At 38.5% G+C, this 17,677-nt stretch overlaps 2 protein-coding genes across 5 annotated transcripts; both read right to left on the bottom strand.

Moving 5' to 3' along the window:
• Positions 1 to 2,082: 2,082 nt before the first annotated feature.
• Positions 2,083 to 5,281, bottom strand: LOC112279208 (putative WRKY transcription factor 11). 4 transcript variants are annotated; one of them, XM_090256809.1, is made up of 5 exons: positions 5,131 to 5,281; positions 3,409 to 3,980; positions 2,805 to 3,271; positions 2,544 to 2,669; positions 2,083 to 2,420 (listed from the first exon to the last, which is right to left on the bottom strand). In XM_090256809.1, the coding sequence occupies exons 2-5, from the start codon at positions 3,841 to 3,843 to the stop codon at positions 2,261 to 2,263; spliced, it is 1,188 nt and encodes a 395-aa protein (XP_090112935.1). In that variant the 5' UTR covers positions 3,844 to 3,980; positions 5,131 to 5,281; the 3' UTR covers positions 2,083 to 2,260. The 4 variants fall into 4 exon arrangements, with proteins under 4 accessions (XP_090112935.1, XP_073388308.1, XP_090112940.1 ...); XM_073532207.2 differs by having other exon boundaries at positions 5,101 to 5,237; XM_090256814.1 differs by lacking the exon at positions 5,131 to 5,281 and adding an exon at positions 4,466 to 4,708.
• Positions 5,282 to 12,524: 7,243 nt separating this feature from the next.
• On the bottom strand, positions 12,525 to 15,869 carry LOC112295905 (uncharacterized). Its single transcript, XM_024547941.3, has 7 exons — positions 15,828 to 15,869; positions 15,459 to 15,539; positions 15,242 to 15,322; positions 15,004 to 15,120; positions 13,581 to 14,696; positions 12,965 to 13,398; positions 12,525 to 12,854 (listed from the first exon to the last, which is right to left on the bottom strand). Exons 2-7 carry the CDS (start codon positions 15,516 to 15,518, stop codon positions 12,848 to 12,850), a joined length of 1,815 nt encoding a protein of 604 aa, XP_024403709.1. The 5' UTR covers positions 15,519 to 15,539; positions 15,828 to 15,869; the 3' UTR covers positions 12,525 to 12,847.
• Positions 15,870 to 17,677: the final 1,808 nt, after the last annotated feature.

The raw sequence follows: 17,677 nt of genomic DNA, 5'->3' as shown, positions 1-17,677 counted from the left end.
GGTTTAATATATCTAGAAAGTGTGAAAAGTGTATATTTTCTTTCTGTTTCTTTTTTTCTTTTTTTTTTCTTCCTACTTGAATAAATTCTTAAGAGTGGGGCTGCTTCATGTCCATTGCAATCATCTTACACGTAGAATTCAGGGCTTATTATTTATGTTATTGAAATTGCATTAAGACCCAGTTGTTGTTTAATGCTTTAGAAGTTGAGCTCTTCAACTGTGGCACACATAGTTAGCAATTCTGATAAAGAACCCAATTACTTTGTCCATTTCTAAGAGCATGCCTTCAGTGGATGTTGATGGGTCATCTCAATTTGCTAATGCAAGGGGGTAACTCTTCCATTGTATAATAATTCAATAGTTTGCATGTATTGTGGTGTTGTTAGTAATAACAGTGTGTTTTCGTGAATAAAATATTTTTCAGATTATAAGTTTTAAGTGAGATAGGTTATTGTTTGAAGTCAAACAACTCACAAGGCAAAGAGAGAGAGATTGTTTTACTATTCTTCAAAAAAATGTATGGATAAAAAAAAAATGTTTTATTTTTTACTAGTGTTACCTTCAAATTTATTGCTTATTACCTAGTGCAAAATTTATGTATGTTTAAATAAAAAAAACCAAAAAAACAAAAAACAAAAACTTATCTGAGATTCTTTCATTAGATGATACCAACAAGGATCACTTTTTTATTAAAATGAGCAAGAATTTCCTTATCTAATCCAACTTAAGAATAACAAAGTCTTGATTTTGTATTGTCTTTCAGAACAATATAGAAGTTATCCATGCAAAACAATCCTCTCCTTTTCCCTTTCAATTTTGTAAATTATCTGATATAATTTTTTTAAGTATTGAGGTAATTTTAGCATAGTTTGAGAGTTTAACCTCTTCAGGTTTAATTTCAATAGAACCAAAAACCTCTAGAAGACTACAATAAGAAATCTTTCATCTTTAAGGTTCATATCACTGCTGCTTTTTCTTTTACAAAAGTATCATGTTAACAACCACATAATATTAACTGTGTATGTAGTATGTAACAACTACATCTTAAAAGATTATCAACTCAACCATGTATTTTGAAATCACTTATATTCTTCATAATAGTTTTGAAATCTTACTGTGAGGTATGTAGACACACTTTATTTAACTTCTATTTAACCTCTATTTAACTTCTATTTGATATATGTTTCAACTAATTATTTATACATGTGATTGTATACTTTACTTACACACAGAGAGACATTTATATATATATATATATATATATATACATGTAACACAACAAGATGGTGGTTATTTAACAATGTCTTTTCAACCACAGTTAGTTTGTAGTAAGAAGGTTTTGCACTACCATGTCAAAATCACCTTCAAAACAACCAGCACAATCGAATCATTTTATTCCGAATTTTGTGTTGTCGTCATTCGTATCATTTATTTAGGAACAACGTCTTGCGCTCTATTTGCAATGCGATAAATTGTAACGAATTGCAACAAATGACCAGAAATGTCAGAATCACTCAACTTGTGCAAAAAAGTTAGAGCACATGTGAAAAACAAACTGAAATATTGGCATTAACTCAATCACGAAAACACGTACTGCTGAGCACGACAATAAATATTATAAACTCCAATTAATTGTCTACTTTGGAGGTATTGTCCATGAGTTACAATCATTACTCATCCACCTCTAAGACATCCCTCATAATCTGTACTAACACTCTGGTTGATAGATTAAATGAATAAGATCTTAACAAACAAAAGCTCTAAGTTAAATCCTTTAATCGCCTCATACTGCTTGATGTTCACATGAAATCTATCCTTCTACGATAGGTGTTTTCGTGCACATTCCTGAACGCTATGGGAATTAAGCCCAAGGAATTGCGAGCTACTGTTTGACAGCCATAGAAATTTGCAAACAGTGTTGGATGCACTGCAGCAGAATGATAATAGCCCAATTAGAGACAAGATTAACAAAAACATTCAAAAAAACAGAAAGAACTGAAAAAACAACTAAAACGAGTACTAACACTACACATTTGCACACGAGCAAGCCTCATCGGACAGCGAACAACGTACCCTAGATGATTATCTTTACAGAAAGAACAGTGAAAAATTGGAAATGAAAAAATGGAGTACAAAATGGGTACAAACTTGCAATGATACTTCCACAGGTCCTATGTGAGTATGAAAAGAGTGTTTGTGACTGTGTGTGTGTGTGTATGTGTGTGTGTGTTGCCCTGTGAGCAACATGGCAAGCTTATCTCTATTGTGACTGCACTGAAAGGCCTCCATTCGCAGACGATGATTGTGGGTGGTTGTGTTCGCCTTCGTAGGTGACAATCAACATGGTGGGATCTTCCATGGATCGCTCAACGTGTTTCCTGGCTGGGCATCCGCGAATGCTGCTGCACTTGTAGTATCCTCTGCAAGCAAAATTCCGGCATGGTGCCCATTGTTGAGTATTCAACGCCCACAGGCAATGCGAACCATGCACACATAGAGCTGCAAGTTCGTAAATGGATGTGAGAAATGCAGTAGGTGGGTACCTTGGGTGCGGTGATCCTTTGATAGGCTTCTGGCCGTATTTGCGCCACGAGTAATCATCCGGCGGTATGTCGGCTAACTTGCTGCTGATGGCTCTCACCTGAATTGTCCTCTTCAACCGCAATTTCCTGTGGAGCGCAGTCGATTTCAGAAATGGAGTTTTTGGGCAGGTTTCGAAATCACCATTGCTGATCTAACACCTAGCATTTGCATGTAAGAATGGCTGCTTGGGTGGAAAGGTATGGTAGTGATCGTGTGAGTACCTGCGTTTGGAACAGTGACAACGGCCAAGGATTGCGCAAGTGGCGCCGTTCTCGTCCGATTTGCCGGAGCACTTTTTCCGGGAGTTCGACGCCTGGGGCCGAGGAGGTAATAGCGACGGATGATCTGATGATTTGCCAGTCTGTTGGCTCTTCCTGTCAACGCTGATGTTGGAGAAGGACACAGTTGTGGCTGATTCAAGAGGCCCTGAGCTTAACGAACTGTTGCCAGGGCTTGGGCCCTTGTAGCTCACATCGAGCTTGTTGAAAGGATTTGGAGGAAGCACTGGTCGATACGCAGCAGCTAGTGGACGCAATATATGCTCTGGAAGGCCTTGTTGTGTTTGCTGCCCTTGTTGGGCGCTGTGCAGAAGGTGGTGGACTTTCGCCGTGGGATGGAGGACGCTGTGTGTTGAACCGCTAGGGACGGAGGCTTCTGCAGTGGAAGCAGGAGAGCTTGGAGGAAACACCTGGTCAATTGGAAAATCGTCAACACCCTATGAGAAACTGATCATTTCAGTGTCAGTTGTTCAAACAGCTGCAGAGAGCAGGCAACAACGGTTTGAAGCTTTCCGATCTTAGATGGGTATGGAAGTGTAGAACATACCTGATAAAGGATACGCTGCAGTTCAGGGAATTGCGGAGGTTTCGATGGGGCTATTGGGGTGAACGGGGATGGGCTACCATGGCCAGAGGAGACGAATCTCTCTTTTATCTCCTGGGCCTGCGCGTTATCTGTGAAAAAGTTCGAGTTTTCTAAAAATACACCTGCGTATCCCGCGACCGTAGCGTCACGCGTTCTCCTGCGAAACCTTGCGTGTCCCGTGCGGCTCAGCAAGGAAACCACCTTCTGGAATTTAGATATGGCAGCTTCGGCAATGGCGTCGCATTCCTTGTCTACAACGGCGGGTTGCGCCTGCGCCAGGGACTGAAGCAGCTTCCGGGCGCTCTCTATTCCCATTCTTGCAGCTTCTTTCACTTCATAGTCCCTGTCTCTCTTCCCCATTGTGAAGTTATAATCTAAAACCTCCAAGGCACCCATCTTCACCACGGCACGAGTGCAGACTGAATCCTACCAGCAAACCCAGTCGTGACTTCAGCTTCCCCAGCCAACCCCCCTTTCTGCCATCGGCCTACTCTCTTGAGTAGCTGAACTCCATGTCGTCGCAGAAATGGGGTCTGCCAACACAAGACAATGTTCTGACTCAATGAACAATGCCTACAAAAACTGAACAACAAGCTCCAAATACTCGACAGAAGAGTATGCAACCTCTCGAAGGCAAGCAATGATAGTTGAGTAAACGAAACGAGGTGTTCCTCTTAGATTCGCTGAGTCCCTCCCTCTAGGTAGATTAATTTGATGGGGTTTAGGTAACTCTGTTTCCCTCAGAGAGAGAGTGCACCCAAATCGAGGCATGCAAGTGGAGAGACCGCGCTTTCTCTTTGAGTACACATCACTCGAGGCACGCAAAATAATCACTTGCAGAACAGAGGTCACCGTTTGCACTACAAGTTCGTCTTTGCCACACACACAAAAAAAAAAAAAAAAAAAAAAAAAAAAAAAAAAATGCTGAAACCTACACTCAATTCAAGTCTGTGTCGATTTGGTACAAGGAAAGTGCCACAGAATCACATTGACACCTCAAAACCCAACGTTCGCCTACCTGCGCTCCGCACCACGCCTTCGTCCTCGCAGCCCATAAAAAATAAAACTAAAAAATAAAAACCGCTTCGGCACTATCGAAGACACCCCAGCTTCTCAGGAATCCACAGACACTCACTGCTACCGGAGTCTGTCTAATCGCGGATCTCCAACCTTTCCGCTCACGAATAGAAACAACCCATTGCACCCCAAAACCACCTCTTAAACGCGCCCGCGGTCGGAGCCTACTCGGCCATGACCTCGCAAGCGTCAAATTAAAGTCCACAACGCGCTGGCTATCCCAACCATCAACACTTTCGCCCGAAAAAGAGACACAAGAAAAACAAAACCAACCCAAAAAAATAACAGGCAAAAAAAAAAAAAAAAAAAAAAAAAAAAAACGATACAATACGGGAAAACAAAATATAAGAATGCAGCAGCCCCTATTCTGTATCTCGCTGCAGAGAGAGACGTAGGAGATGAACGTCTGTAAGTTAACTTGCGAGGCGGAAACGACGACGGTGAGAGAGCGTGATCGGCTGAGCGAGCGATTGACCCCACTGTTGTTAAAGCCGGTGAGTGGGCGACGACAGTTGATTTTGCTCAACGCGATTAGTGAAATGGAAGGCGAAACGGAAGAAGAATATAGCTATATACCACACGGAGTTGGGTATCGTCATTACGCACTCGATCCCACGGCCAAGTGAATCGTTGCGAAGCAACAACCAACAACAACACCTTCTTCGTCTTCTTCTTCTTCTTCAAAACTCCCACCACTCTTCTTCTCCTCCTTCGCCATCGCCATGGCCAGCGTGGGCTGCAAGGCCTCGTCTCCGCCGCTCGCGTCATGGCAATCGCGGGCGCGGGCAGGGTTGACCCCACTTCCCAAGGCCCACGGAACCATCCCCCACTCCATCCGGCCCGGCCCGGCCCGGCCCCACCGAGAGTTTGAACACAGAGCCCTTTTCTTTCCAGCTCAACAGTCATTTTGTATCATTCACTGCTATTTGTTTCTGTATCAACTCCACTTCTTTTCCTTTCTTCTTTGCTATACGTGAGTGAGTAAGTGAGTTGAGTTTGCCCTAGTCTTGTTTTCTTTACTCGATGTGAAGTAGGGGATGGGGGCTTGTGTGAGGAAATGCTCTTTTAACTACTCATGTGATTGTCAACCCAGCAACAACTAATAACTCTCAAGACTTTTCTGGCTTACTTCACTACATAAACTAAAAAACACAAATATATATATATATATATATATAATAAAATAAGAAACAGAAGGGGAGTGATGGGTTTTATGACACATCTGGCACATCCAGCTACTACTTACTACTACTAACTTACTACAGCACCACCAGCACCAGCAGAGCACAGCAGCAGGGAAACCTGCGCCACTCACTCCCTCACTCAGAAAGAAGACTTCTACAACACTGCTCTCGTCAAAACCCTAATTCTTTCTCCCTGTCCACTTCTCATCCAAAAACGAAGTCCGTTCATCACTTCGCCACTCTATTCGTCATTTTCATTCATTCATTCACCGGAATTCATCCATGAGTGCAGGAGATGTAGATTTGGATCTGTGAGTATGTGTGGGAGAACTGATGCGTTTGGAAGGTAGCTTAAGTTTTATTAAACAAACCCTATTCCAACGCCTCTCATATTCATTCTCATCAATTTCTCGGTTTTATTCCTCATGTGGGTTGTTTGCTGTGTAAAATAATAAATAAATGTAACAACAAGAATCATATCCTGTTGTGAGAACATTCGACACAACTGTTGCAAATTCATGATTAGAGATTCTGAAGATATCGCTAAATATGGCAACAACAACAAATATTTGACCCTGGGTGTGGGAACAAGCACCGCCAGGAATAAGCCAAACCAAATTGGGGAATACTAATAATATACTGGTATTATTTTGTCCCGACCCGTCCCCCTCCTTCCACTTCCAGTTCCAGTTCCAGTCCCCGCCCGGCCCGTCTTGTAATGTCAACCCTCGCGGTTTTTCTTCGAAGTGCCACGTCGGAGGCTTTACCCGTTGGCCGAACCCCTTCCCCTTTCCAATATCCACTTCCACGTCACCCAAAACACTTGCTCGATATCGGGTGCTCGAGTGCGCGTGGGTTCGAATCCTTCCAAGGTGACTACTCGGTGAGCCATGGGCTATGCTGGCAACGGAGGATGACATCCATCAAGTCGACGCGGGCGGGTGGTCGGCCAAAATTGGACGGATGTTTGGATGAATGAATTTATGGATGAGAAAGGAGGAAGCGGTGGTTGGGGTGGGGCATTAAAGGGGACTCGTCCATTCAATGAATGAATGAATGAATTGTGGTGGTCTAAAGGAAAAGGGGGGTCAATGGGATCAAGTCAAGTCACAAATGAGGCACTTCATTGAAGGAAGGCTCTCGCTTTTTTGTATTTATTTCTATTTATGGCTGAAAAAGGATGTGTGCAATCAAAGCCCTTACTAAAGTGTGGGTTCACCCCCCCCCCAAGTACGAATAGGGCACTTCTATCAAAGGAAGGGGGGGGGGCATGTGTGTTTTCATCCGTTTTGGATGAATGATTTTCTCCCCTTGCCAGCTTGACATAACCCACAATCATCTTTGGGTGTTTGGCACCTTGTGCCTGTTTGCTTCCCAATGAATGAATGGGTGGACGGATGAATGCTAAGTGAACGTGCGAGTGGATGAATGGGTGGTGGATGAATGGTGGATGGATAGAAGGATCGTTGGAATTTTATGAGCTTTGGGGTCTCTAATTATGTGGGATTTATTATTATTTATTATTAATGTTTCTAAACTTGATCTTTCATTTACAAGAAAACAATATTCAATCAAATGAATATATATATTTTTTATTTTTTTATAGATGTATTAATTTATATTTTTTTAATATTAGATTGAGGTAAGGATGTTGATTACCCATGAAAATAAATTTATTATTGGTTCTGTGCCTGCTACTGTAATAAGCTAAGCAAATAGGAATGAAGTCTTTGTTGAAGTTGTTTGTAACATTGTATATATGTATAGCCAAATTCGAGATTATATTATTTGGCTTTGATTTGGTTGGTTTCATTGCTTGAAAAAAAGGAAAATAAACAAATAAATTTATAATCATAATCATAATTTTAAAATGTAAAAGTATAAAATATGTAGTGACAAGAAAGGGGTGAGAAAGTGGCTTTTTTTATGTAAGATGTTCAAGCTTAAATTTTGTAGAAAATAAAAGCGATATTGATTGCTTAACTATTTTTTCAACAATTCCTTGAAATTTTAAGTTATTGTGATGTTGACCTTTACAAATAAAACAAAATAAAGAAATGAATTAAAAAATTCAACAATAAATCAAAAAGTGAGTGTTATAACAACCAACGACTATTTTGTACGCTTGCACTCAATTGGAGGAAAAATGATTTAACATTTGTATTATCATGATAAATAATAAATATAAGTATAAAGCATTGAATACAATAAATAGAATTGGGTACATTTACAGAATCAGTACTTGAGTTGACTGGTCATGATGGAGCATTAATGACTGAAGTACATGTGACAAATAACTCTACTAGAAAAAAAGCTTCAAATATCATTGACTATGATGTTTTTATGACCCTTTTTTAAATGTTTTATTTGTTTTCTGTTACAAACATATCTGATGAGCTTTTTCATTACTATATCCGAACTCTGACTGCGAGGTTGTCAAGTGTGATTTGACAATTGATTTCATATTCACAGCTGTATTATTTTAGCATACAAAAATACACATGTTTCAATATATATATATATATATATATTACTGAATAATCATACGAATTGTGTTCACTAAGGTGATTGATTGATTTATTAATCTAATAAAAGTTAAGTAAGAGAATAATATAATCCAACTTGCAACAAGAAACATGAGTGATTTTCATGAAGGTTTAATAATTGTGTCTTGTTGGGTATATCACTTTCATGAATTGAGTTTTAAAATCTTATGCAATGATGTAATGCATATCAATTGTATGTGAATGGAATTTGTTAATGTGTACAGAACATTAGGATTAAATTTTGAATTATTCAAGTATTTAGTGGTAATAAGATAAAATTAAAAATTTACAATTCAAAAAAATCAAATTTTTTTTTTGATTTGTTATTTTATTGGTTGCCAAAAACAAAAACAAAAAAAATTGATTTTTCAATTGATTCTATTTTACGATTAATATTAGGATTAATTATTGAGTTGCCAAAGGCGTTCTAAGCATTGAAACATTCTTTATAGTAAATTGAAGTCATGTAGAGATTACATAGAGTGTAAAAATATCAATTGGGGATGTTTTGTAAACAAGTAGTAGTAAAAATATCATATATATATATATATATATATATATACACATATATTTCTTACATAATATTTTTGGATCAAATCTAAATAGATAGTTCTATAGAATTCAACAAATTTTATATTTTACAAGTAAATTAAATCAAGTTTACATGTTCATCTTGATTTGATTAAATTATGTTACAAATGTAAAAATAGAGAAAAATACTAGTTTTAATATATATATATATATATATATATATATATGTCGATATACTTCTTTTTATAATCTGATTGCTAGTTCAGATGCACACTTGAAAACAACGAGTATAAAATTTAATGGACACGGAAGTCTATGTTATTTTTTTCAAAGAATTCACAAAATAAATATGTATCTAAAATACTCAGTAAAAATTGAAAATTGAAAAATGGAAACTATGGTGCAGAAGACAAACTGTGGCATAATGCTCAATAGCATGTCATACATAAATAGCCATGTGCTTCTTACTACATAGGAGGTTACACTATCTTTTTATTTTATTTTTTTTTCATTTCAAATGGAAAAAGACTTCTGGCTTTAAGTAGAGTGGTTGCAAAAGCATAATACTGTATTTATCATTTTATATTCCTACTGTAGAAACAAAAGTCTTTTGCATTGTCCAATAAAGAATAATAATAAAAGGCTTTGACAGTTTGAAAAGCAATATAATATAATTCATCAGATATACTTAAGATAATATTGTCAAACAGAGCCTGCAAGCATTCCTATACATATACATGTGTACAGTTGCTTGAGTGATTTGTTGAAATTATACATACAATGCTTAATCAAAATTGAAACAAGGTATTCTTTATTTTAAAATGAAGATCAATTAGAACAAGCCAAGAGTGATCTACAAAGTTCAAACATGTGCCCACAAATGCAATTGCTATGCATTTTATTATGTTATGTGAAAGCTCGTACTATAACAAGAATAATACTCAATGTAAAATACTACTTTCAAAAGTCCAAAATGTAAAACAAACTTTTGATTCAAAAGTCAACATAAAATGCTTTAGAATGGGCTTTTGCTACTTTAGGCAACAATGAAACTCAAATGTAAGGATCATCACATGGGCCCACTCTCTCTCTCTCTCTCTCTCTCTCTCTCTTGGCTGACCAACTACGCACCTAAAATAAATATGTCACTTTCAAAAAGTCAACATCATAGAATTGAAGTTAAGAAGAGGAGAAAAAAAAGGAGAAGAAGAATGAATTATAAAAGTTGCTACATTGCAAAAGTCAACACCATCGAAGCATGCCAAAGTCATGTTTCCTTCCCATGTGTCATGGTCAACTCTTAGCCAATCCATGTACCAATCTAAGTTGAAAAGGATGTGGTTTATTTCACATCAGCACTTAATATATATATATATATATATATATATATGTGTGTGTGTGTGTGTGTGTGTATATATATGCACACACATGTTTATATACTTTTTACTACAAGTTGATGAGGTTTGTGATTATTTGAGTTATAGAAATTAAAGTAAACCTCTTATAGTTTGGGTAATTTACTTTGGACATATAATGTCTTATCCGGTTATTGTCATAAATTCATTTATTAAATAAAAACTAAAAAAAAAAAAAAATGTTTTGATGTAATCAATAAATATAATTCAAATTTATTCAATGGTTGTAATAGATTTTGATGTTCAACTTTGAATCACTTGTGAATCAAATATAAGCTTGCAGTTGTATTCACTGTCACTATAAAACATATTTTGGAAATACCATACAAGTGTCACTGGACTTCAGAGCAAGCCAAAAGAACGAAAGGTGTTTATTAAAAAGAATGTGAATTCCTCCTACTCAATAAAAATTTAAATAAATATGTAAACCATTTTGGTACTTCTTCTAAAACATTTGATTAACAGTAAAAAAATAACATCAACTAATGTGTATTTCATATTTAAAATTAAATCTGTGATCATTTATTTTTAAAAATTAACATAAAATGAGTAAGTTAACTAATACATTTATTTCGATTTTTTCAAATCTGTTTGTTAATATATATATATATATATATATATATATATTGTAGACTTCAATACCTTAAAGGAATTTTATGTGAATATTTGATTGAATGAATATCATGAAATATAAGTTATTAATACTCTAATAGTGAAATTCCAATTAAAAACAAATGTTGAAAATCTTATCATATCCATAAGATACAATTTTAAATATTTTAATGCTTTTTGAAGTAAATTTTAATTAGAAATATTATAGATGGATGAGAATATATATATATATATATATATATATACATAATTCATAAAACATTATTTTATGATTAAAAAATAAAAATATTTTATTTTATTTTATTTTATTGTATAGCAAAAGTAGGATTTTACATGATATAAATCTGAATTTCATAAATTTGCTGGTTATATATAACAAAGTTAGAGTCTGCAAGAAAGATATTAACAAAACTGTTACAAATTTATATCTTTTGTTTCAATTCACCAAACAAAGAACATCCAATCCATTAAACAAAGACAGTCTTTCATTTATGAATAAAGATAATGTTTGTTAATAATTTTAATAAATTATGTTTTCAAATTTCAAATTGTCATGTAAACATACATTCATGAACATGTATATAAGTAACCAAAATGGCGTCAATTTTAATTTTGATTTTTTTAATGAATTTAGTAACAAAGTAAAGATTTTGTTGTAACAATCTTTGTTTGCTATTATTATTATTATTATTATTACTATAATTAGAGATTTGTAACAATCTACAGTTACAGGTCAACTATTTTTAATGAGGATTTGAAGCTTTTTTTTTTGTACAATTTATATTTTTAGTTGTGCAAAAAAGCCAAATTCGTGAACAAGACAAAAGTTGATGTTATTTAAAAGAAGAACAGTTCAAATAATATCACGAAGATGGTGATTTTTACCACTTCATAGTTAAGAATCAGCTGCATGTACATCTCAAACTCTGTAAAGAACCAACTGTTGGGTAGCAAATCTAGACGATGATTAAACTTGTAACTGAAATCATGTCTTTCAAAAGCAGAGACTTAAATTGGGTACAATAGCTGATATTTAAAAAGAGATGGGATTAAGATATTTCTGAGGTGCTGTGATGTGTGCATGTCTTTCACTTACCACATGGCTAGTATCGATTTCTTCGAAGAAGAAACAGGCGACGACGCTGCTTGTCCATCTATTGCTCTCATTCAACTTTGATTAGTGTTCACTAGTCGTTGCAATTTTTGTGTCCTAAACAATTGCCGGTATTGAACTTGGGTGGTGCCATTTTTGAGCTGTGATCATCACGCTCCTGAAGATCATTGTTATTTTCATTTGAGAGCAATCCTGTAGGTGTTACTGGTGGAAAAAATGTTTCCATTCTCCAAGAAAGCAGATTTTTGGAAAGAGAAAACAACCGTTTTTGCGAGATCGGTGATGATACATTTTAAAGGGGGGTAAAAGTGTGACTTGAAAATTCTGAGTTGCCGTTGAGCATAGAAACACGAAATGGAGGATAAGGTCGATTAACTCACCGCCAGTAAAATCAATTCAGACTGCGTCAGTGACCTCTTTTCAAATGCACACCTGCCAGTTACCTCTTCGTTGGTTCTGCAATTGTAATCTGCCCCTTGGAACGGACATCGGATCTCATGCGCCGTTCTTCACCTAATTCCTGTGTGATTTTTATCATGTAACTGTGATTAGTTTTTACAGATAGTTGCAATTCTTGTGTCCTCCCACACGATACCATTAACGCTATACAAATTGTATGTAATTAAGGATAAAATTCAGGTCATCTTATTGTTCAGGTGTTCCATGCCAAAATATGTTGGCTCCTAGTGCGGATTGCTTGTTTGACAACAGTGAGGTAAGTGCACTGACGTGCTTTAAGCTGAAGTGCACAGAAGATATCAAGTGATGAAGAAAATTTTATCTCGTTTCCACTCCTTTTAGCTCCTTCGAGCATATCCAACAAGCGCACAATTAAACCCAACTTGCAAAACAAAACTGCATAACTCTCAAATGCCTGGTGTAGCAGCTGGAGTTCCTTCTGATTGAACGACTCTTCATTTTTTATCCCCTGCGTAAACGCAATCATGCCGGTTCAAGAAAACAGTTGATTTGTTTCTTTCATGAGCTGATTTGACGAAAAGCCAAACAAGAGTACAAGCGTAATTATAGAAAACTTACATCAACCTTTCACGGAAACCTGTCACTCTGTTGCTTATATTGCCCCTGCTAAGATCCAGCGAATTCTCAATTTCACCTGAATAGTAAAGTCGAATAGATTTCGTGGTAGAACCTGTCTCCGTTCTAAAACTCTCAGCATGAAAATCATCCAACCTGAATTTCATATTAGTGCCACTCGTCATCTCGTAGTCGTCAGGGCTTGTACTGGAAAGACTTGTTGACATGGAAGCTTGAGACGAAGAATTAGGTTCAGATGTTAAGGAAGATTGCTTCTTATTCATGTTCGCATATATTTTTTCGAGCAGCTTGACCACTTCAACAGACAGCAAAATTGAGTCGGCTACTTGCTCCGAACTTAGTTGGGATCTTGTTTCCGGTGAACACGTTGATCGACTTTCCTGCTCCATACGATCATTGAGACAAAATCCATGGATCTGTAACAGAACACGCATGGAAAGAACGAGCTCTTGAGTGACATGAAATTCTTAAAACTTATTCAAACACGAGGATTTTTTTTCTCATTCTGAAATGCAACCGTATAAATGGAAAGAATGAAACATTCAAATGTTTCTCAGTTGCTGCATGCAGGTGCCTAGAGTAATGAAATAGGAGGTACCCTCGCTTGGGCTGGGGAGACGCCAGTCTGTCTGCAATCTCCATCAAGAGTGACAGTGGATGGAACGCCCACGTGGTTTGAATCTTTCTTAGCAGTCCCAAAAACATCAGGATTCTGACAGTGAGTTTGAGGGCTTGAATCGTGGTTGAGGGATGTACACATGTTTGGTGCTGCTAAAGTTGTACGAGTGTGTTCCGTTCTCTGTACTCTCTTCGCCGTCGAAGCTTTCAGTTCCCTTTGGGTGCCATACATTAAGGGCTGACGTGGAAGACGAGGGGTACGCATAGCTAGGTCCACTGGGCCCTTGTTTTGTCCTCGTGATGCAGGAGTGTTGGTTGGTTTGAGATTGCAACCTGCAGGTGGAACTTTGTTGTCAATCGGATCTTTCCTTTTGAATGGATTTTGTGACTTCATCGGTGCCTTCCCATCTTCAGTCCTCATTCTCCGACACTTCGTAGAATTCTTACCTACATGGTGGGGACTTCCAGGAGCAGGTAATACAGGCGATGTAATCTTTTCTTTTAGATCACTCGGTTGCGTTGGGATGAAGGGCACTGTTGGTCCGACAGACGAATATACATCATGTTGCTCTTTCCCTACGGAAAGAATTTTTCTGCTCTTGAGGTCCCTGGAATTCCCAGGCAATACTTTCTGAAAAGGGTTATTCCTCTGGACTTGAGATTTCGTTGGAGGTATTGTTAGGCTGGTGCGCCTCGGCTCGAAGGAATTCATTGGATACATTGGAGGTTTGATAAAACTGCCATTGTCTAGAGAGTTTCCAGAAGAGATTGAAACCTTTCGGAAGCTACATTTATTTTCTACAACTTTCCCCGCAGAGGTTAAAGGCTTTGAGCTGTTACTTTGCTGAACAAAGGTCTTATCTGGGGACAGTGTGGGCTTTGAGTGAGTTCTAGCAGAGTTTTTTGAAGCTACGGTAGGTGAGACTACGACATCGGCTTCCTCCGGACATGATATTTGCTGAAGGGTGCGCCAGATATGCTCCTTATCCATTGGAGGCACCTCACTTACAATTTGTCTCCCGAGGCAGATGACCTGCTTTTCGAGGGACATGATTTCTTCCTCCAGTACCGCCACTTCGAGCAGCAGTTCTCTCGTCTGCACTTCCCAAAACGTTCGACATTTCACATTACAGAGCACAATCCCTGTTAGAGATCTTTTGCCGGCACTCCCGTGTTCACCTAAAATTAGGATCTCGATTGCGACGGCCTAATTTTGTACATCAAGTGTGGATCACTCATCCTAGGTGCATTTATAGCTGGTTCACATCAGGTATGAGACTGATGCCTAGCTTTTCTTAACGACTGCAAAGACCGGGTTACATATTACTAACTACACTCTAAACCTAATCCAGCAGTCTGCATTCCGTTTACATGGCATCAGGACATAAGGATGAAAAACAGACCTCTACAGGTAAGCAGCCATATATTCGAGGGAGAGAACCCAGAGGCCTGCTGAGCCCACGATTGAGTGCATTACGCATGTTAACCTCAATCATCAGCTTCTTCTGCAGCTTGGCAATCTGGTTCAAACATAACGAACAGTCCGGAGCAGCAATGAGAACGCGATGTATAAGTTCTAGACCAGTTCAAAATTTAAATAAAAAGATCTCTCTTAGTTCCAAGGTTAATGAAGAAACTCACATCCTTCTCAAGAGAAACTCGTTTTTCTCTTCGCTTCCGACTTGCATCTTTATTTGAAATCTTAGCACTCACTTCATTAACCTGTGCTCAGGAAACGGCTACTCATGAGAAAGTTGACATCGCCCAAATATGTCAAGGCGTCGGAACAACCAAGTGCATAAGAATCCTAAGATTTATCTGATCTATGCCTTGTGGAGCGAAAGTTTGACGAGCTTACATTGAAAGGCTCGTCATAGTCAATAGGAACATGAGACACATCATAAGGTATGTCCTGCATTGAGCTCCCCTCACCTAGTTCCTGAAAAGTTTCAAACACTGGGCTATTGATGATCTCACTTGCACCAAAAACAGTCAAGCACGTGCTTATTCAGATTCAGCATTCAGATTGCTCAAGCAACGCGCCTGGAGAAATGTGTGAGAGGTTTATCATAACATAGAGGATGCTGTTTTAAGGTCTTACGATTGCTACAAAGAAATGTGAATCACTTACAAACCACTCAACACTCCTGCATTACGAGGACAAAACATTTCTAAGATGAAACAATAGAAATGTAAATCACTTTCATTTTTAAGAAAGATGGAATACCCGGTAAGAACAATTGCTTCTTCATTTCGAAGCACAAGAGATCTGAAGCACGGGTACAATCATTTTTGTCAGTCCTGAAACTCTACAAATTGAGGCTAGTTGGTATTCACAAGTAAAAGGTCACTACAAGAATTTTCATTGCATTAGACTAGTAAAAGATTTTAAAGGCCTCACATTTATTTTTTTTAATTTATTTTCAACAACAGGGGGGCTAGAGCAAGGAGTCGCACCAGGTCAGCACAAGCTTGCATCTGCGCAAAAGCTCGTGTCTTTCTTTCAAACGCCACCGGAAAAACTAGATGAGTTGCGCACAACAATTACACAGATACATCCTATCCAGATCTTCCTGTCGAACTGGCAATCAATTTGTCCTACTTAAGCGTAATGCTTCTAGAAAACCAGAAACATTTTTTTAAAAAATGCGTTGCAGATTGCACTAGACAATATGCTTAACTGAGCAGTTCAAGATGGAGAAACGAAATAAAAAGATCACTACATTGATTCAGTGAGGCACGCTGGATTCCCTTTAATTAATCCGGCACTTACACCCGTGGCCTGTGTTCGACGATATTGTAAATTGCAGTGGCCAGAGACATTGATTTGACGCAGCAAAAGTGAAATCTACTACACACGCTTAGTTTTAAAAATGCTGTGCAGAGTTTTGAGTCTAGTGCCGATGACTTCCACGGTACAGAAACATTGTCTGCTCCGACCACTAAATGTCTTTAAGAGGCGCTACACTCAACCAAGATGATCACCAAATCTGTCCACAAAAAGCACAAATACAGTAGAATCACCAAATGCAACGAGGCAATCTGGATACGAATACCTGTTGTCAGGGAAAAGTTTTCAACGGTTATGAGCTTCTGCAGACCTGTCGAAGTACCACCTACACCAATCCAAGAAGAGTACTAACTCGAGAAGCAATAAGGTCAAGATCTAATGAACTAGCTCGCTTCAATTCGACAGCTAAAACCTTCAACTCAGACGCAGATTATTAAAAAAAACAAAAAAAAACAAAAAAAAACAAAAAAACTCAGATCAAAATGAGCATAGACTTATTTGTGTCTGCAAGAAAGCTTGTCATAGGCCTGAACGCACACGAATTCTACAGGCTGGCGCACAGGAAGTGCTAAAAAGTGCTAAAAACGAGCTAACAACAAGACGCGGCAATAACATGAACGTCAGCTTCGCCGAAAACCTCGCCAACTCGCCAATGGTACCACTCACGCCTTCAAAGAGCCGAGAAACAAGAACGTCTCACAACAATGCCGTTTTTCGCCAACACACCGCACCGATAATGCACTACGTCGTCCTAACCTGAGTCTCACCAGAGAGTCTCAATCGACACGCTCGGACCTCCACCGCTTACTCCAATCTCATCACACCCTGCATAAAATTTGAATCACTCCACAGTGCAACTCAACAGCGTGACGACACTTCGAGAAAGATCACTCACTGCCCCTGTGCCTGTCCTCACGCAGAACCGCTTCCTTCGGTCTGAAAAAAGTACAGAGGCTGCGAGAATTGGCCTACGGTAATCGGAGCCTGGAGAGGACGAGGAGGCGTTTGACTGCACTCGCTCGCCAAGGCAATGCATGATTGATTGCCATCTGACGCAGGGCTGTCCAAAAGCTAACCAGGCTCAGCAGCATCATCGCCATCGTTCGCCAGGCGCAGCTCCGTCTCCCCGCCCCTCGACGCCCGCCGCAGACCCTATCACAGCTGGGTCAGGTCAGGTCCGGTGTACGCCCGGGTATCTAAACATATATATACCGTCCCCGTCCCAGCAGAAACCACCACTGGGAAAGTAATTCGTGAAGTCAATAAAGCCTCGTGCCCCCACCCAC

The sequence above is a fragment of the Physcomitrium patens genome, chromosome 2, assembly GCF_059467195.1.
Source record: "Physcomitrium patens ecotype Gransden chromosome 2, ASM5946719v1, whole genome shotgun sequence".
Lineage (NCBI taxonomy): Eukaryota > Viridiplantae > Streptophyta > Bryopsida > Funariales > Funariaceae > Physcomitrium > Physcomitrium patens.
The sequence above is the reverse complement of the archived record's forward strand: the minus strand, read 5'-3'. Positions and strand labels throughout refer to the sequence as shown.